This window comes from Phocoena phocoena, chromosome 4, assembly GCF_963924675.1.
Source record: "Phocoena phocoena chromosome 4, mPhoPho1.1, whole genome shotgun sequence".
NCBI lineage: Eukaryota > Metazoa > Chordata > Mammalia > Artiodactyla > Phocoenidae > Phocoena > Phocoena phocoena.
In genome coordinates this window covers 8675939-8697163 of record NC_089222.1, presented here as the reverse complement: position 1 = coordinate 8697163, position 21225 = coordinate 8675939, and the positions used below count along the sequence as shown (strand labels likewise).

Here is a 21225-nt window from a genome sequence, read left to right as displayed (position 1 = left end):
GCATACTAAGACTCTATGAATTCTTGCAGTAAAGAAACAAAATTAAGTTATTTTTAGCCTGCACCGACCAAATGCATTTGCTTATGGATCACTTTAATGACAAAATAACTGTGAACATTTTGTCTTGCATTAGCATACCTTGGAATAATATGAAAAGCACTGAACTAAGGAAAAAGCCTCTTTCAGATGTTATCCAAAATTCTCACCTTCCTTTTTTACTTTATCCTATTCTGAGTTTGGTTTCGCCCCATTTTATATACTAAGGTGTATTCACATTCTTATTTTGGGTCTCTTTTTCATGTTCCCAGAACATTCTTGATTTTTGTTTTTGCATCTGCTTAAAGTTCACTTCAAGTACAGTCTTTACCAATTGATTTCTATAAAGGTTTGTACTTCTCATATGTTGCCCAAAACATATATGTGGATATACACATATATTAACAGAGAGTGAGTGAGAGAGAGAGAGAGAGATTTATTATAAGGAATTGGGCCATGCAGTTAGGAAGCTGAGGAGTCACAGTTCTGCAGTTGGCAAACTAGAGACACAGGAGAGCTGATGATGTAGTTCCAGGTCCAATCCAAAGGTCTGAAAACCAGTAGTATAAGTCTGTAAGTCCTGGTCCAAAAGTCAGCAGTCTCAAGACCCGAGAAGAGCTTATGTTTCAGTTTGAATCTGAAGGCAGGAGGAGACTGACGTACCAGATCAATAGTCAGGCAGGAGGAGTTCCCTCTTAGACTTTTTGTTCTATTCAGGTCTTCAATTGATTGAAGGAGGCCCACATACATTAGGGACAATCTGCTTTACTCAGTGTACTGATTCAAATGTTAATCTCATCCAGAAACAGCTTCACAGACACACCCAGAACAACGTTTGACCAAATGTCTGGGCACCCCATGGCCCAGTCACATTGGTAAATAAAAACCGTCACATCCACAAAATACCTTCTGTTTGTCAGACCAGTGGCTTTATTTCCAGTTTAAATTATTGGCCTGTTTCAATGTTCAAGCTGCTTTGGTGGGAATAATCCTTTTCCTTCTAATTTTTAAAAAAATATTCCCCTATGGCCAAGATGTTGTGGTTCTTTTAATGAGACAAAATTAAACATTTTCTCAAACTCCAGAATTTAGAAAGTGACTTTTACCTTTTATAACTTCATATATTGTAAGTTATACATATATGTGAGCAGAACCAAAATTTGGGGAAGACCAGCTCTATTCTTGACACCACTACTTTGCTGGGAATCTCACTGAGTGATTTGGAGCCCTTTGTTTCATTGACACATTAGCATACTGTTAAGAGATTTGAGAAATCTACGCATATCAACTTGGCCTCTAGCATGTTAGAGTCCAAGTTCTTGTTGCTGTGGAGACTGACAGAAAAGCATCTCCTTTTCCGACACGATTGTGTTTGCATCACATTTCATAATTGGATCATAGATCATGTTCTTTAAAAATAGCTATTCCAGTTATCTCCCTAGATCCACTATTTTCCTAAGGCTTTAAAGCATCATTTTATAATAGTCACTAAGAATATACATCCAATTTCAAATAGTGTTTTGTAACATCGACATCCTTTAACTTGTTTTAATATCTTTTAAATTTCTCATTTGCAACTTCCTCAAAAAAGTCTAGTAACTTTCTCTGAAATATTGAAGAGTCTCATTATTCTCAGATAGGCATTGTTACAGGGTAAAGTATACTGAGGTAAAAAACAAACTCCAAATCTCATTGGTTCAAATTTATTTCTTGTTCAACCAACGCCTAATATTAGTTAGCTCGAGGGGGCACCACTACCTGGAATGTCATTGATTAGCTATGTTCCATTTGAAGAGCAGAGCACAGACAATTGTTTTGGCTCAAAAGATATACACATCATTTCTGTTTATATTTCATTAACTAGAACTAATTCCATTGATACAATTAATTTCAAGAGATAAAAAGTATAATTTTCTGTGTACTCCAGAAGTAACAGAAAACTAAATACTAGTAAGCACTAGTAATATCTACCACAGCACCCAAACATTAATAGGAAAATTTTGTCTCCTCTTTCCTTTGCTTAAGATTGAGTGCCAATATATCCCCAATTAAATGTGTCATACAATAACCAAGCAAACACATACAGGTAATGAAATGTTTTCTGCCGCAAAACAGAGAATCTCAGTTGTTTTCTAGGTTATATTTGAGAAAGCTACCAGATAAGTTTTAAATTTGTGTCACTAGATCAGTGAAGGCTCTTTCAGTCAAATAAATAGAATAGTAATAACAGGTTGTTCTTTAATTAAGAGTTGCTTTACTTAGATAAACAACAAGGACCTACTATGCAGCACAGGGAACTAAATTCAATATCTTGTAATAACCTATAATGGAAAAGAATCTGAAAAAGATTATATAAATATATATGTATGTATAACTGAATCACTTTGCTGTACACCTGAGACTAACACAACATTGCAAATCAACTATACTTCAATTAAAAGAAAGAGTTGCTTTACTACTTTCCTAAATGGCTATGAAAACTCAGGGTTCTATCAGAAATTCACACAAGGAAACCTACATGAGTAATACCCTATGGTAAAGTTATTCTTCAGTCCTCTGAATTGGTGTTATCATTATATCTTTTCATCGACAGTTGATTCAACTGAAACACACTGATAGAATTGCCAGACCATCCCAATATCTGACTGTACAGTCTCTTTTCTTCCTCATCATGATCATGAATAGTACTTGACCATCAATTCTCGAAAGCAAGACATAAGCAAAGGCTATATACTTCACTTTTTGACATAGAAAAACAAAGTCCATTTAAACTGCTGGCAAAACCATTATGCTTTTCTATTTTAATACATATGTGTTGTTGATATTAGTCTTGCATTTTGTGGACACAGGTTTCTAAACTGGAATATATCCAACTAATTAATGATTTGTAGGACACTTTTTGATTATTTTCCAGTTCTCAAGCCTCTATGCATAGGCAGATTTGTAGCTCTCATGAGAGTTTTACTGATAATAAATAAGTAGATTAATTAAAATAAACCCTCAAGAATAGTGAGGCTCTCTCAAAAGAAAAAAAAAAATACGCCACTCAAAAGCTTGTCCTGGGGCGTCCCTGGTGGCGCGGTGGTTGGGAGTCTGCCTGCCAATGCAGGGGACATGGGTTCGGGCCCTGGTCCGGGAGGATCCCACATGCCGTGGAGCGGCTAGGCCCGTGCGCCACAACTGCTGGGCCTGCACTCTAGAGCCTGCCAGCCGCAACTGCTGAGCCCATGTGCCACAACTGCTGGGGCCCACGTGCCTAGAGCCCATGCTCCGCAACAAGTCACTGCTACTAGAGAAAGTCCCCCCACAGCAGCGAAGACCCAATGCAGCCTAAAATAAAATTTTAAAAAAAGCTTGTCCTGTGAGGTGTAGATTTTAAATGCATGTAACTTTTGGAGATCAACTATTTTTGTCCTCTTTGCCTGGGAGTATTTATATATGGGCCTCTTCTCATCTTTGAATAGAGGGACTAAATGGATATGACAGTTATGTGTCCAAGTGAGACCAATGCCACATTCCAAATGAGCAATTTGCGATGAGTTGAATAAAAGGAGTATTTACAGGAGTTAGTAGAGTGTAGGGAAACCACAAAGGATGGAACAGCCCTTCCCACTCTGGGGCAGTGTCAACAGACGTTCACTACCACTCCTTGGTCTGTGGGGCCAGAGTAGAGAATGATGACAGAATCTTGAGTCAGAGAAAGCTGGATGGAGAAAGCTACGTGACAGGAGCCATGATCTTTCGTTGGTACTTTCTGTGACCTGCCCACCTCAACCCTGCAGGGAAGTAGCCAGAGGAGCACATGCCCTGACCTCCCTCTCCTGCCTCCCTCTGAGTTGATGGTGTTTTTCAATGGTCAAACCCAGCCAGAAGCCAATGAGCCTATTGATGGAGATCATACAAGCCAGCCTCCAAGGGACAGAGTTGGTTGGAAAGTGGATCTATTTTAGAGATACAAATGGAAATATTTAGTAAAATGAGTTACTATGTATACAAACAAGTATAGGAAAATTCAAAGGAAATTAAACCATTGGTTATTAATTATTCATTCCTAGAAATTAGCCAGTTGATGGTAGCTAGTTATTAACTGCCCAACTAACTGATAGTTTCAGAATTACTGGTTATTTTTTAAAAACGGACAAGGGTAATCAACCCCATACCTCCTAAAAGTTTGTAAGTTGATGCAATCTTTCAAAAACATTTAGCTCTGCCATTTTTCATTTCATCGTTAGGAAAATTAAGTTCAATAATTAATCCAATCCAACAACTACGAATGACGTTGGAACTTTTTTTTAGGATCCTAGAGTTGGAAAGGTTGGCTGAAGCCTTTTTCTTTCCTATCCTCTCCCTGCTAACATGAATTTCCCTTTTTTAAAAATGAGAACACCACAGATCTTTCAAAAGGGCTCCAATTCCTTTAACATCCATTCTACCTCCAATCTCCTGTGAATCTCCTTGACTCTTCCACAATGAATCCCATTTCCAAAGTCCCTTTTCTGCACTTCAACACCTGCTTTCCAACCTTGCCATTCAGCATTTGGTTTTATAAAGTTTTATATTATTTTCATGTGCACATTTCTTCCTTCCCCCAAATAGAGCACACGACTCCTAAAAACTTGGATTACATCACCAAAAAAATTCTGTGAGTTGCCTCAAAATTATTCTTGTTATTTTTAAAGTATTCATACTTTACTGAAGTGCAATAGAGAATGCTCCGTATCTCAAGTAACTCAATGTTCAGAACTAGAAAATAAATAAACATGAACCTGGGGAGGCTTGGATTTTTTCCAATCTTCTTACTAGAGAACAATAAGGCACCTAGAGAAATGAGGACGAACACTTTCCATTCACTTGTGCACAATTAGAAATGAACACAGGGCTTCCCTGGTGGCGCAGTGGTTGAGAGTCCACCTGCCGATGCAGGGGACACGGGTTCATACCCCGGTCTGGGAAGATCCCACATGCCGTGGAGCAGCTGGGCCCGTGAGCCATGGCCGCTGAGCCTGCGCGTCCGGAGCCTGTGCTCCGCAACGGGAGAGGCCACAACAGTGAGAGGCCCACATACCGCAAAAAAAAGTAAAATAAAATAAAGGGTAAAAGAATTGTCCTGAAACAAATAATTATGCAACTTTACCTTCATACTGTTATAGTTTCATAATGTGGTAGAATCATGAAATCTGAGAATTGAGAGCTATCTTAGAGGACACCTACTCTGACTTTTCACCCAATGTGAGAATTTTCTTTCTGAGGTTACTGGCAAGAAATTATTTTACCTGAATATTTTCTGTAGTAAGAATCTCACCATGCTCTAGAGAAATCTATGGCAATGCTTCCCAGATCTGGTTGTTCCTTCAAATTCTCTGGGAATATATTTTTTACATGATTATAAATATGTTTAATAAATTAATATGTAAAATAATGAATAAATATTTTTAAAATTACCTTTCCTGTAGCCTATCGTGGACTGACTCTCAGAACCCCTAGAGTTGGCACTGGGCATCTCTATTTTTAAAAATTCTCCAAATGTCCCTAATGACAGCAAACCATGCAGACAGTGGCTGACTTCATTTCTCAATTGCTTTAGCTATTAGAAACCTCTTCGCTATATTTAGCTGATATAACTCTGTAAAACCTGTTATTCATTTTTCCTACTTCTTTTGCTCTTGATTAGAACAGAAAAAGCCACCTAACTGCTCTTTTTTAACGAAATACTTTAGATTTTGAAGGTAGCTAATCTCTCTCTTCCTCCCCACTCTGTAGCATATTTTCTCCTTCTATAAATGTTCTCTCTTCCTTGAAACTTTACTCAAGTGATGTGAGATCCAGACTCTTCATCATCATAATCAACTTCTTTTGCCTCTGCCCCGCCTCTTAACCCAGTTTCTCAAGGACAATGACAAATGACCCCAGTGTCCTACAGATGGTACTTCCAGCACAGAGGCTATTGTCTGCCATAATGTTTCAGCTTATAAAAGCACCTCAAGGTCTTGTATTCCTTCTCTCTGTTCAGAAACCTCTTTCGCAAGACATCTGCGTGGGCAGCTCTCTTCCCTCTCTCAAGTCTATGCTCAAATGTCAGCTTCCCAATGAGTTCCTCCTTGACCAGCCTTTTTAAAATAGCAGTCCCCTCTCCCCAAATTGACTTCCAAATTTGTTTTCCCTCAAAATCCTATCAAACCCCTACTACACCACATGGTTTATTTATCTACATTTTCATTGTCTCTACCCCGCCCCCCACTGGAAAGTCAGTTCTAGGAGGACAAGAATCTTTATCTGCTTTTCCCTTTGTTATCGATTGGCACATGGTAGACACATAGTTATGGTTGATGAATGAATAAAAGATGCTTGGATTATGCATTATGTCCATTTTAACCATTAAGCATTAGGACATTGAATAGAAGAGGGAAATGGGATTTCAGTTTTGAGTTTGAAGAGACTTTAGAAATCCTGATACGGATATGTTGCTATTGCAGATAAGTAAACTGAGGTCCAGAGAAAATCATACATGCAGCAAGTGACTTGGAAACAAGACCTCAGTCCAGCCCAGGAGGGTTAGCTTTCCAAGCAGACCATCCTTGGTCTCCGTTGAAAAGATTTCCTCTCTGAAATATCAGAAGCCTACCTCAAGATGTGAGCCTTTGTGTCCTTAAATTGGCCAGATAGATACTTAAATCTAAGGCTTGATTAAACAGTGGACAGATAATTTTAGTATAGGATAATTTCAGAAAGAGTTTTTCAAGAAAGCCTGATAAAATATACTATATGTTTATTCAAGGGGAATTTATTGATTTCCCATATATGTTTCCCATGCATGACTATTGCACACGTTAGCATTTTCAAATCTTAAAACAAACAAAAAAAGGAGTGCATAGTAAAGCAAATAAAATGATAAAGAGTGTTAAGGAGAGTCAGGGGCTTGGGAAATCCACTGGTAATTTACTGACCTTTTCAATGTTTTTGTTTTTGTTTTTTTGCGGTACGCGGGCCTCTCACTGTTGTGGCCTCTCCCGTTGCGGAGCACAGGCTCCGGACGCGCAGGCTCAGTGGCCATGGCTCACGGGCCCAGCCGCTCCGTGGCATGTGGGATCTTCCCGGACCGGGGCACGAACCTGTGTCCCCCGCATTGGCAGGCGGACTATCAACCACTGAGCCACCAGGGAAGCCCTCAATGTATTTTTAAAATCAAATCAAATCATTGGTACAAGATACCATTACTACAGTCCTGTGCTGGCCTCAGTTGGTGATCTGCAAGTTCACTTTCTAAACTGAATCTCCTTAGCCTTGGAGATGAAGAGTTGTGTTCAAATAACATTTATTAAAGGGTTTCTTAGGGAAATACGTGTTTCTGTTTAAAGCTACAGTACCAGAAACTTGATGGGGGAAGGTGTCTGTCAGTGATTAAAAGAAGAATCTTTCTAGAGCCCTGACACACACTTTAGGTACCATGGCTCCATGAAAGTGTTCTTCTAGACCTCGCTGGGTCGGTCTTTCTCACTGCGACGTTCATTGCTCAGCTGCTCTGAAAGTAAAGGAAGAGTCTCTGCATTAATTCAGTAAGAACCTAACCTCTTGGCAGGCTTTTTTGGCTATTGATTGGCAGTGGTTAAAAATGGGTCATTGAAATGTACAATAACAAAAGATAAAGAAGAAACAATTGATGAAAATTAGTTCTTTTTTTTTTTTTTTTTTGCGGTACGCGAGCCTCTCACTGTTGTGGCCTCTCCCGTTGCGGAGCACAGGCTCCGGACGCGCAGGCTCAGCGGCCATGGCTCACGGGCCCAGCCGCTCCGCGGCACGTGGGATCTTCCCGGACCGGGGCACGAACCCGTGTCCCCTGCATCGGCAGGCGGACTCTCAACCACTGCGCCACCAGGGAAGCCCCACACAAGTTTTTTGATTTCCCAATCTATATAAAACTTTTGTTTGCACTATACTGTAGTCTGTTAAGTGTGCAATAGCATTATGTCTAAGAAAAAGAATGTACGTGCCTTAATTTTAAAACATACTTTATTGCTAAAAAAATGCTAACCATTATCTGACAATGCAGGGTTGCCACAAATCTTTAATTTGTAAAACAAAACAAACAACAAAAAACACTATATCCGTGAAGCATGATAAAGCCGAGTGCAGTAAAATACGTATGCCTATAATTATGGCATATCCTAATTAAATCATTCTCTGTACCTCAGTAACCAGAATTCACAGTGTAGAATAAAGGAGGTACAAATATAATATGGAAAAATGTTAAGTAAGAACCCTATAGTCCTGAAATGGAATTAGGAACACTGATATGAACTGATGTACTATCATAAACATGCATACCTCTTCAAGCTCTTTTAACAGAAAAGGAATAAAAACAGTGGCTAGCCCAGTAACAGTAAATATTACTGTTACCACAAGTATGGTCTTGAAATACAATTTCCCACTAAAAGAAACCAGAGTTTCTTGTATGAATGGCTGTTTCCAATTCTGGGGCATGAAATATACATGATGAGTCTGGAACACCTTTGTGTTCAGAGCACAGCAAGAAAGCTATCAAACCCTGTTAGTATGATGTTGAAAGAACTCAGGAGCCAATATGAAGAGTCTCCCAGTGGCCAAAGATGGGATAATTTGAGCTTCAGTAAAGGTAAGAAATACAATGGATTAAAACACATAAAATAGATAACAAATGCTCCAAGATGGCAGCACAGAAAGCACCTGAATTTCCCTCCTCCAATGGACGAAGCACCGTAGGTACAGCTACACACAGAATACTTCCCTCTGAGAGAATACAGAAACTAGCTGGGTGACTCCTACCCAGCAGGTGAATGAAAAAATGCCCATAGGGAAACAGGTAGGGGCCGCTGAGACACACTTTGGTGTCACACATAAACCCCATCCCTGACATAACATCAGGCAATCAGGAGGGAACCCCCAACTTGCAGCTTTTCCCTGAGACTGAAGGGTTTGGACCACGCATCTAGTGCCCCCAACTTGTAAGGTTCCTACCTGAGGGATGGGCTCCCCAAACACCTAGCTCTGTAAGCCAATGGGGCTTGTGTTCAGAAGCCCCAAGGGATTATAGTAAACAAAGAAGCAGTTTTTAAAGAGCACAGAAGCACCCCCATGGCTATATACCCAGGCTCAGCAAAAACGTCCATCTCTCAGTTTCTCCCTCAAAGGGATTGGACTGCATACTTTCCCAGCTGCTGCCTGGGTGTCCGTTTCTAATCCGCCTGCATTTAGGTGCTCACTGACGTCGTCTGCTTTGAGACACGGCCAAGTTTCAAATTCAGGGAGCCGCTAAGAACAAAGACCCTAAACCCTCAATGTGCCACCAAAAATCTGTTAGAACTAATAAACGAATTCAGTAAAGTTGCAGGGTACAAAGTCAACATACCAGAATCCTTTGCATTTCTATGGACTAACAATGAACTATCAGAAAGAGAAGTTAAGAAAACTACCCCACTTACAATAGTATAAATAGAATAGAATAGAATACCTAGGAATAAAGTTAACTAAGGAGCTACAAGACTTGTATACAGAAAACTACAAAACAGTGTTGAAAGAAGATCTAAACAAATGAAAAACTCCAACTCTAAACTTGCCAAAGGAATTGAAAGAAGTGGGTTAGACTCAATTTTAAGCTCTTACTGAAAGATCAGTATATGAAGAGTTAACCAAAGGGACTAGATCCATAAGACTAGGAACTATATCCATAAGACTAGGAATTATTGATCTGACTCTGAGAGCAGGAACCAAGAGTACCATGAGTCCTGTATACGTTAAATCTTGACAAGCACTGCCCTATGCAATTGGTATTCTGAAAGGAGACAGACTTTTGTCTGGTGTTCATGATAGCGGTGAGGATCCCTTAGCCAGAAAGCAGTTCAGACACTAATCAAACTTTGTCACAGGAAACAGGAATGAAGACGAGGAAAGCAAAGGGTTGATAAATAATGGATTAGCATAGTACAGCTAAAGTAATACAGCTCTGTCCAATGACCTGAGCTTGCAGAAATTCAGTGAAAGCACTGGAGTAACTACTCTCAAGACCATAATTGGTCATTTTGTATTGGTCATGCTAGACTTGTATTCTTCTCTTATTATAATTTGAGAGGCAACAGATGCACCTGTAAAAGCAAAGCCCTTGGTACTATTCCTGTGTGACCTCAGATAAGCCACTTCACCCCCCAACATTCTAGTCTCTCCAGCTGTAGGCAAAGATTTATAACTTTCATCAGTAATGGGCCTGAGATCTTCATTTGTCTGAAATTTATGCAAGTGCCGAGTATGGTTATTATTTTAACTGACAAATAAAAAGACTGTCACTTGTTTTTGAATGCTTTGTGAAGCAAAAGACGCAAGGATAAAATTATGCCGATCGTCTTTTTTGTTTTGCCTGCTGATGGAATTTGATTTAACTTGTCTGAATCTCATGATAAATATGCAACATAACAAAGGATTAAATGAAAGACCATTTAATTACCTGAATCAGAGTTTGTAAAAATGTATATGTGTTCATGGCAGGGGGAGAGGATTGGTGTAATTAGTATCCCTGAATTTAGAAAAATTATGTCTGACAGGAAAATGTGTACATATTTGGCAAAAATTGAGTGACAGGTCAAGAACTCCTCAAACTAAGAAGATTATATCAACAGATGCATTCCCCATCTGCTCACTGAATGCACAGAAATGGAAATCACATTTTTTTCCCTATCAACTGAAGTTTCGGTTATACCCAGAGTCCATGAATCATACCATACCAATAGCTAAGATTGAGAAATGTAAAATGAGAATAATAGAAGATGAAAGGAACCTATTTTCTATGTGAAATGAAAGATACTGTCAAAAACACATTCTGGGCTTCATTATGAAACTCACACTCCTGTTTGCAAAAGGCACAATCCAAAGACACACTAAAAAAGCAAATCTGTGCTTGTACCAAAATGCACATATAAAAGCTGGCCATGCAAGTGTTATTGGGACCACAGGTCACCAACATCACAGATGGATTCTTTAAACCATATAATAACACAGTGTTTTGAAAATCTCCTATTTTGAAGTGGTGGGGACTTCCATGAAACACCGAGATCATATGAAGCATTCTTACCTGCTAGATGCATAGTGATACTTACTTCCGTGTCTTGCAGTGCTATTTAGGGGAGACTGAAGAAAGTTATTCAAGTTCAAATGAAAATAACAAACTCATAGTAAGAAATTAGCCATGAAACTTAACATTTATTAAATTACTCATCTATCAACAAACATTTATAGGTGGCAGGATGTGTGTAAGGCCTTGAGCTACTATAAAAACGATAAAGACCACAGTACCCCCACCCACCCCTGCCCCACATTGGTCCTTACTCAATTCTTACCAACACCAAGCTGCACATCATTGTATTTTGACTCACTCATCCTTTATAGAAAATTCTTAATCCATCTGACTGCAATTTCTCAAACCTTAGACTTAAGGATACAGGATACAGGATCTCCATCAAATTTTTTCAAAAGCTCTGGTTACTACTCTTACTGTTTGCTACTGGAAAGATCCACACAAGGCAATGCTAAAACGTGGAGACTGTTTCTTCCAATATTAATTATGTAAAAGTGTTAACAGGAATAGTTTACCTCTCCATGCTGAGGCTAGAGAGGAGTTACAGAGATAAATGGCTTTTATTTTCTTTGGGCTCAGTGTTTCCTGGGTTAGTATTCCCTACCACCAAGTTTCAACTAAGCTTAATGCCTGTGTTGCATTATCAAATCCAGACACCTGAAATTCTGACAGAATACCAATCCTGTGGGGAATAAACTTTAACATCCATCATATTATTTAATCGTCACAACAAAGCCCTTGTTGAAATATGACTCAGGAGGATGAGAAGTACTGTCACATGAATGAAACAACTTACACCTGAAAGGAGAAGCCCAGGTACTCTGGAAATGTAGGTGACAGTGATTTATTTCTGCACCAAACAGAAGTTCAGAGGAAACCTGGACACGGCAGAAATAGAAAAATTGTGGCACTTTGCGATTCCCTTCTTAGCGGTATGGTAAGATCAGTGGGTGGATTATCATGGACAGCTGACAAGTCAGTTGTCACACACGTGTTTCTATTCATGATGGGAGATGCTGCTCCAAAGAGTGAACCCACTGCCTGGAAACCTTCTAAACAGCTAATGACTTGTCGGTTAAATGCATGGTGTTGGAAGAACAGAGAAGGGAATAGTCTTTAGATGCTCCAAAGTTTTGGCTAGAACACTGAATTACTTGGATACACAGATGGTGTTTTCATCACATCTTCCTCCTAACAGTTGGGACTTCGGAAGGGCTAGAGAAATCTTGGATGTGAACAATTGCCTACACAGATGGTAATGGTGAACTGGTTTGGCTAACAGTTTTAAATTCCAGACCGATGGATTCCTATCTACTGAAGAATGAGAAGGGAGAGGGAAAAAAACGGGTAAAGAAAGTGTAACTTAATACACAAGTAAAAGAATAATGTGTATTAAGTTATGCTTTCTTTATCTACTATATTTGGAAGTAGAAATAGTCAGAAGGCCACATCTAAAATAGCCATGAAGGGACTTCCCTGGTGGCTCAGTGGTTAAGAATCCACCTGCCAACGCAGAGGGATACGAGTTCGAGCCCTGGTCTGGGAAGACTCCACATGCCGCGGAGCAACTAAGCTTGTGCGCCACATCTACTGAGCCTGCGCTCTAGAGCGTGCGTGCCACAACTACTGAAGCAGGTGTGCCTAGAGCCTGAGCTCCACAACAAGAGAAGCCACCACAATGAGAAGCCTGCGCACCACAACTAAGAGTAGCCCCCGCTCGCCTCAACTAGAGAAAGCCCACATGCAGCAACGAAGTCCCAATGCAGCCCAAAATTAATTAATTAATTAATTAAAATAAATAAATAAAATAGCCATGAAGGGTGGCAACTAGGGATGCAAAAAGCTTTGCCAAATTTCAGCTGATAAAACAACTCTGACTAACTTAATTGAATTTGTCACTTGGCACTCACCATGTACTCATGAGATATGGGAGTCAGTAAACAGGGGAAATTTCCCCAGGGAATCAAAACTACCCACGGAAATCAAGTTTATGCTGGGACAAGTTACAGAGCAGCAAGATAAATAGCAGAAGTCTTGGCCAGAAGAGACCTATATCTACAGCTATGAAGGAGACACATTAAAATAAAAGGGATTCTTAGTGGTGGAAATGCCACTTGCCCTTTCAAACTGGGAAACACCCAAGGATTTGATTCAGGAAATTTATATGCAAAACTTTAACAGTCGTAATACCTACTTTTAACATATTTACTTGGGGTGAAGAGCACGAGTTACAGATTTCCCAACATAATTTTGTAGTAGGAATCTTTCCCCCATGATGTTTATGGTAAAATCATGGGATAACGTAAAATAAAAATTGAAAGCAATATGAGTACCAAGCCCTTCAAAATGGCAGGAATTGCATTCTTTTATACATTCAAGATTTACTGAGTGCATGTTGTGTTCTAGGCATTGCCCAGAGTCCAGGAGACACTGAGGTAAATAATAACGTCTACCCTCATGGAACTCCGAGCCTGGTTGGGACAGACAGTCCTATCGATGCTCAAACTGCTCTTTGAGTATCAATGAGCTGTCAGGAAAAAGCTCTTCAGAGGAAATGAGGGATTAGATGTTTGAAGGGAGAGAAACTTACCAGGCAGAAAAGGGGCCGAGGAGAAGAGACCCCAGTCAGAGGTACAGCCTTCACATGGGCAGTGTGATGTGACCCCCACTGTATTCAGACTGATGGTATGCAAAGGGGAAAATGCAGGAAACGGACCATTAAAACACCAAGTGGGAGTGCTATTCACAATAGCCAAGACATGGAAGCAGCCCAAACGTCCATCGACAGATAAATGGGTAAAGAAGGTGTGGTACATATATACAATGGAACAGTACTCAGCCATAAAAAAGAATGAAATAACGCCATATGCACCAACATGGATGGACCTAGAGATGATCATACTAAGTGAAGTCAGACGGAGAAAGATAAATATATGCTATCACTTAAATGCCAAATCTAAAAAAATGATGCAAATGAACTTATTTACAAAACAGAAATAGACCCACAGACATAGAAAACAAACTTATCATTACCAGGGGGGAAAGGGAGGGGAGGGACACATTAGGAGTTTGGTATTAACATATGTACAATACTATAAAACAGGTAACCAACAAGGACCTACTGTAGAGCACAGGGAGCTCTACTCAATGTTTTGTAATCACCTATAAGGGAAAAGAATCTGAAAAAAAATATATATATATATAGCTGTATAATTGAATCACTTTTGTACACCTGAAACTAATGCGACATTGTAAATCATACTTCAATTTAAAAAAATTAAATTAATGATTAAAAAAAAACCAAGTGGGACTTGTGAAGGGCTTCATAATACCTGCTCTGTTTTCTAATATGAGTGACAGAAGACATTTAAAAAGTGTAAACAGTTGTTGAAGTAAATGGGAAAACATTGGTTCATTGGATCCAAATGATTTTTTGTTTATATTGACCTATCTCTGCAGCATTCTGGGTTTATGTTGTATTTTGAAGACATCTCTTTAAGTGGACAGACAGTGCCTTGTTCATAAGGTAGTTCCAACAACCTTTTTTAGCAAATGCCCATCTTCTTAACTGTGCTGTGAAAAAGCATTGAATCCCACCCCCCTTAGAAAGTAGAGACTTTGCATTCTCTGCTTTCTACATTTGATTAAGAATAAAGCCTTTTGTGTTTTAGAATGAATTTGTCAGCAAGGTGAGCAGAAAGCAGTAAACAAAAGTACTGTGAAGCTTTACTCTCTGTGGCAGTATGTTATCACCTTCAGTGAGAACAGAGTCTCTACCCTCAGGAGATGCCATCTCTCCTGTGGCAGCTGGCTTTGCCCTTACAAAGGGAGAGATCCCTTACCTACTAAGGATTAATTCCCTATGCAGCTTTAATAAGGGGCAGGGGTGTGTCCCCAGTGCCACAGTGACAGAAATCTTCCCTGATGTAAATTGAACATTACCCTCTAGAGCTAAAGAAAGCTCTATTTCCTTGGGTTCTTTACTCCGCTTAGTTCAAGCTAATATAGTAATTTTTTTTTTCTGAAAATGTTAATGCTATTTACATTCCTGGAGCTAGTCAAGACTCTGGAGTCCCATTCAAAGTTCATGGCCTCAAAGTTATGGTAAATGCTCAGGAAAAGTTCAGTGCCAAGAACGTGGCCTTGGAAAGGTAGTTCAACCATAGAAAAATATCTGTTTCTTTTGAAAGCTAGAAAAAAATAGTTCATCAGCAATATGTCTATTAACATATTTCCCACTTCCAGATTTTCCCTTATTACAAACCCTTTTCTTTTTAAAAGCATATATTGTCTTTTATTTATTTATTTATTTACTTATGGCTGCGTTGGGTCTTCATTGCTGTGTGCAGGTTTTCTCTAGTTGCGGCGAGCAGGGGCTACTCTTCATTGCAGACTTCTCCTTGCGGTGGCTTCTCTTGTTGTGGAGCACAGGCTCTAGGCGCACAGGCTCAGTACTAGTGGCTCGTGTGCTCTAGAGCGCAGGCTCAGTAGTTGTGGCACACGGGCTTAGTTGCTCCGTGGCATGTGGGATCTTCCCGGACCAGGGCTCGAACCCGTGTCCCTGGCATTGGTAGGCGGATTCTTAACCACCGGCCTGCCAGGGACTTCCCTGTACAAACATTTTTGGTCTTGTTCCATTCATATAATTTGCTGTGAAGAAATTTTACTGTCTCCTATTTTTTTAGAGATACTATTTACTTATTTGATGTTGAATTACCATTTCAGACAACTTTTTTATAAACTTTATTTTTAAATACAATGTATTAGTTTCAGGTGTACAGCAAAGTGATTCAGTTTTATATACATATATATGTATATGTGTGTATATATATATGTGTATATATATATATATATATATATATATATATATACAGAGAGAGAGAGAGAGAGAGAGAGTCTTTTTCAGATTCTTTTCTTTATAGGTTATTATAAGATATTGAGTATAGTTCCCTGTGCTATACAGTAGGCCCTTGTTGTTGATTTTATATACAGTAGTGTGTATACGTTAATCCCAAGCTCCTAATTTATCCCTCCCGCCCCCATCCTTCCCCTTTGGTAGACATAAGTTTGTTTTCTATGTCTGTGAGTCTCTTTCTGTTTTGTGTATAAGTTGGAGCTAGAGACTATCATACTAGGTGAAGTAAGTCAGACAAAGTCAAATATCATACGACATTGCTTATTTGTGAAATTAAAAAAAAAATGAACCCATTTCAGACAACTTTTACACGAGGCTTCTTTTTGTATCATCCGTGCTCTTCACAAATTCTGACCACATTGGCAAAAATCTCTCAACTCTCAGGCAATGTCTTCTCTAATATACTGTAATAGAGCACCAAAACTAGAAGGCTCGAATTCCAGACCAACAACTGTCATTCATGAAATAAGAGACCTTAAAATGTTATTTAACCTCTGGGCCTTAGTGTCCCCACTTTACAGGTGTGTCCCTGCTGATCTTAGTGTTGTTTGTAGATCCAATAAGGAAAACGGACCTAAAAGCTTGTTGTATTATAAATTTACTCATTTATTGGATAACGTAATTGTTGCTGTGTCTAAAATGCAAAGTTGCGCTTCAAAGATTTTGTCTTTATTCAATGCTAAGGCCGACTGAAGGCATTCTTGCTGGGAGCTGAACCCTGGTGAATTTGATACAGGCATTAACTTAGACAACCTACGGGAAGGGGACGGTTAATATATCCTTCAAACATCTCATTTAGTATCAACTTTCTCTTCTGAAATTTTGATAGAAGGGCTAATCAACTCAAGATAGAACCCCTGGGTGCATGTCTGCTGTGCTGAGATCCAGAGATGATTTGTGTCACCCGTGTACTTTAGAATTGAGTTTTGGCAAGTTCTGAAATTGACAAACTGCAGTGAAAATTTCAAAACACATAGACTCTTTCTCAGATTCACTGTTTCACTTCTTAAATGTGAGTCTCAGAGATATCTTTTTCTCGCCAAAAATTTTAGATCTGCTGAAAAGCCTGGGCAAGTATTCGATAGGGTCCCTCGAGTTCCATGCTAGCAGCAAGGCAGAAATAGTTTTGGCCTGGCAATTTCAAGGCAGGTGTTACCAGTTGGTTGCCTGAACCATGGAAAAACCTCCTTCTGGTCTTTTAAAAATGCCTGATTTGAATGACACTACCTCCTGATGGGCCTGCCATGGAGAATTAGTTTCAGAATGCACTTATAGGAAGTGGACTGAATGAAGTTACTGGATGAATTAGGAATGTATACTTAAATATTGAAAAAAGTCTGCCCCAAACAGCAATCTTGGTTTTGGCTTCATTGAAACTGAACTGCCCTTTTGTCTTGTTTTGTTTTTTTTCTGATGGTATTTAGCCACTGGGTTCAGCTGCTTATATTGGGGTTTGTGGTTCATGATAGTAAAATCAGGGCATGGGAAGTCCTTTATAAAATACAGTCTTATAGCAATGAAGGCAAAATGTTACACTATGTGTTCGTGTTATGAATCTAACAAAAGACTAGAAAATATATGTGTGGCCTGCTTTCTGAAATATAGGTTTTCCTCACTTTGAAGAATAGAAACCATCCAGAAAAGCTGGATATAAGTCAAGTTCAATTTTCTGGTGGTCTTCCATGGTTAAAAAATGTGATGTGGTTGTTAGGAAAATAAATCCTCCGGTGAATTATAGTATTGGTTTAAGTGGAAAGCAGATAATGAAGACTCTTCAGAGGTTCTTGCGAGTTTGAGGGTCATGTCTCCCTTGAAAGTCTTATACAAACTAAATATCTCATCTAGAAAAGTGAATAAAGAACACACTGTACAGGGCTTCCCTGGTGGCGCAGTGGTTGAGAGTCCGCCTGCCGATGCAGGGGACACGGGTTCGTGCCCCGGTCCGGGAAGATCCCACATGCCACGGAGCGGCTGGGCCCGTGAGCCATGGCCACTGAGCCTACACGTCCGGAGCCTGTGCTCCGCAATGGGAGAGGCCACAGCAGTGAGGCGCCCGCGTACCACAAAAAAAAAAAGAACACACTGCACAGTTGGGGTTGTAATTCCGTGGGGTTCCGGTTCACTGATGGACCCCAGCCCTCCAGGGTTCCCCACAGTGCTTATGTGGATGGACCCACCTTGAAGACCTTTCCGTTTCTAACTCTCATTTTGCAGCTTTCCCTTTTCTATAGACAAATCCTAGCAAATCTGTTCTGAGTTCTTTCTTACCACCCTCCCTACCCCTGAAGGCCAGTATATCTCTGAATAAGTGTTGATCTTGACCAGAAATGGCAGAAGTGAGAGCCGTCATTTACTGGGTGTCTACCCTGGGCAGGCAGCGTGCTGAGTGCGTTATATACAACAATACTCACGTCTCCACATTGTTTTGAGGTGTCTTGGATGGTGGGTGCGCACCACGGAGCATCCCGCTAACTCAGAGGAAGGGAAGCAAAAAACACTGTCTGTATTTCAGAGATGCAAGAGATGATGGACCCACACTTCTAATTTTGTCCAGGAACCCGCAAATCACTGATTAAGAATGTCAGACTGAGACAAATAGCATATGATATCACTTATATGTGAAATCTAAAAAATCATACAAATGAACCTATTTACAAAACAGAACTAGACTCACAGTCATAGGAAACAAATTTGTGGTTACCAAAGGGGAAACAGGGGAGATAAATTAGGAGTTTGGGACTGACATATACACACTACTGTATATAAAATAGGTAATCAACAAGGACCTACTGTATAGCACAGGGAACTCTATTCAATATTTTGTAATAACCTATAAGGGAAAAGAATCTGAAAAGGAATATATATATATATATATATATGGCTGAATCACTGCTGTCCACCTGGAGCATTATAAATCAACAATACTTCAATTAAAAAATGTATGTAAAATTTTTTTAAAAGAAGGCCAGACTACGTGTGTCTCTCTAGGTTCCTGCAGAATGAGAGGATGGCTTTAGATCAGGTGCTCAGCCACCCCATTCACCCTTTGGGCTTGGCTGGAGTTGGAGGTGAAGCAGCCTCCCAGACCTTCTTACTGAGAAATCTCATTTCCCTTCCTCACTGCTCTGAAATCACTGCCGTGCTCCTCTGACTGCTGCCTTTTGCCTTGCTTTGTCCACACAGGTAACGACACTGACTCAGGAGGTGTCCCAGTTAGGTAAAGACATGAGGACTGTGATGCAGCTTCTAGAACACGTCGTGTCCCCCCAGCAGCCCGCTCGGTTTTGCTCTCTGCACACCACCTCTGTGTGTCCCTCCAGCTTACAGACCAGGATGACCTGGAGCACGCACCAACCCTGTCTACACTTGCAAGCAGGTGGAGCCGCTTATACCCAAGCCCAGCTTTGTCATAGGAATGTCACCCCTGACATATGGAGTGTGGATCCCTCCTCTGTGGGGAGCAGCCCCCAGCGAACTGGCGTTTACGAGCAAAATCCTGCCGGCGGTGAACTGTATCATCCTCCGAACCTTGATTATTCACCTGCCCGCTACCAGGTCGTCCAGGAAGGTCGTTTGCAGTTTTTAAGGTGCATCTCTCCACAGTCAGACACTACGCTGATGCCTCTGCAGTCCATCTCGGCCACTCTCTCGTCCTCTGTCTGTTCCTCCTCAGAAACATCTCTGCACCTGGTTCTCCCAAGCAGATCAGAGGAGGGCAGCTTGGGCCAAGGAGCCATGAGTTCCTTCAGTCTGGAAAACCTGCCAGGATCTTGGGACCAGGAAGGAAGGGCATCCATCACTACTGAACCCTCGGAGAACTTTCCACTGGAAGTTGTCACAAGCCCAGCAGAAGTGAAAGATACTAAAGCCATAAATGTATGATATTAGGGCATGTGAGGCAGCCGCCAGTTTCAGCTCCACCACTGCATGACAGCCCTGGTTTGCCTTTCTTGCCTCTGGCAGCATGAAGACTGGGCAAGGCTGGGAGACCTGTGGAAGAGAGGGTCCGGGGAAAGGCAGAACCACCTCCAGACTGTAGCAGACACTTCCTGGATCCTAGAAACAAAATAGGAACATTTTCCTGTACAGGCATTAACTTCCTGGTCTGTTTGACAGACTTTGGTAAAAGTCCAAAGACCCTGAGGGTCTGAGCAGCTAGATGTCCCAGACAGAGAATGTGTGGATTCATTTTGTCCTTGGTGGCTTTTGTGAAGTGCGGCAAAGTTTTCTCCTGAGTGCCTGTGTGTCACTCCTGAACAGTATCCATAGGACTGTGGGCCCTGGGAGTGCACAGCTCTTGCTGATCTATTTTTCAAATGCAGAAGGCAAAGGGACACTTATCACTGCATGTCATCTCCTAGACAATCAGTCACACAGAGCTGGTGGCCAGTGGTCAGCTATTGCACGTTATTTGCCATGTAAATGAATATGTCTTTATTTATCAAAAAAAAAGACGCTATTTTTATATCCTTGGTATGAAATATGTATTTAAACTATTTAAATTATTTATAAAGAAATGAATGTTTTCATTTTGGTAAAAAAAAAAAAAAAGCTTGCCGTTTTAACAAGAAATGCACTACTGTTATGTATAGTAGATTAAAAATTATTATTCAGAGGATGTAGTTTCGAAAGGAAGCCCCCCATTTATCTGCATGCAGTTTGCAACAAATGTATCCTCACGCTTCTGGATTACAAAAGAAAAGTGAGGTCATATTTCATTAATGAAGTAAAAACCTGGACTGAGTGTCTGGCATGGTAGGGGGAGGGGGGGGAGTCCACCTGGTCTCTGGGGACTCAGGTAACAACCTGAACTGAAGCTGCCCCCTCTGTGCCTGTGTAAATGTCTCTCCTCCAGCCATCTTACTTCGTGGTTCTGGAACCCAAAACTGGTCTGGGGAATATGAGATTGCAACTACATTGAGCTATTTTGGCCTCAAAACGAGGAAGAAAACCTTGGGTGTATCCTTCCTCTGTGCTGTTCTTTCAGGAGCGCTTGCACAGACCGGTGAAAATTCCAAAATGAAGCCGGGACTTCAGAGTTCCGATTTGTGAGAGGGATGCCAGCTTGCTTTGGATCAGCACTTTAATTATTTTTCTTTAAAGCACTCAACATTGCTGTAAGTTATGCAGAGCAGGTGTTTTCATTCTCATTTTGCAGAGGTAAAATTAATAAAGC

At 40.4% G+C, this 21225-nt stretch overlaps 1 protein-coding gene across 1 annotated transcript in view; it reads left to right on the top strand.

Annotated features, from left to right (window-relative positions):
• The window catches only part of KCNH8 (potassium voltage-gated channel subfamily H member 8), a 383045-nt gene extending 363114 nt beyond the window's left edge, over positions 1-19931 (top strand). Inside the window, exon 16 of the mRNA XM_065876325.1 lies at positions 19233-19931. Within this exon, the coding sequence (XP_065732397.1) occupies positions 19233-19931 (699 nt within the window). The remainder of the gene's footprint in view (positions 1-19232) is intronic.
• Positions 19932-21225: the final 1294 nt, after the last annotated feature.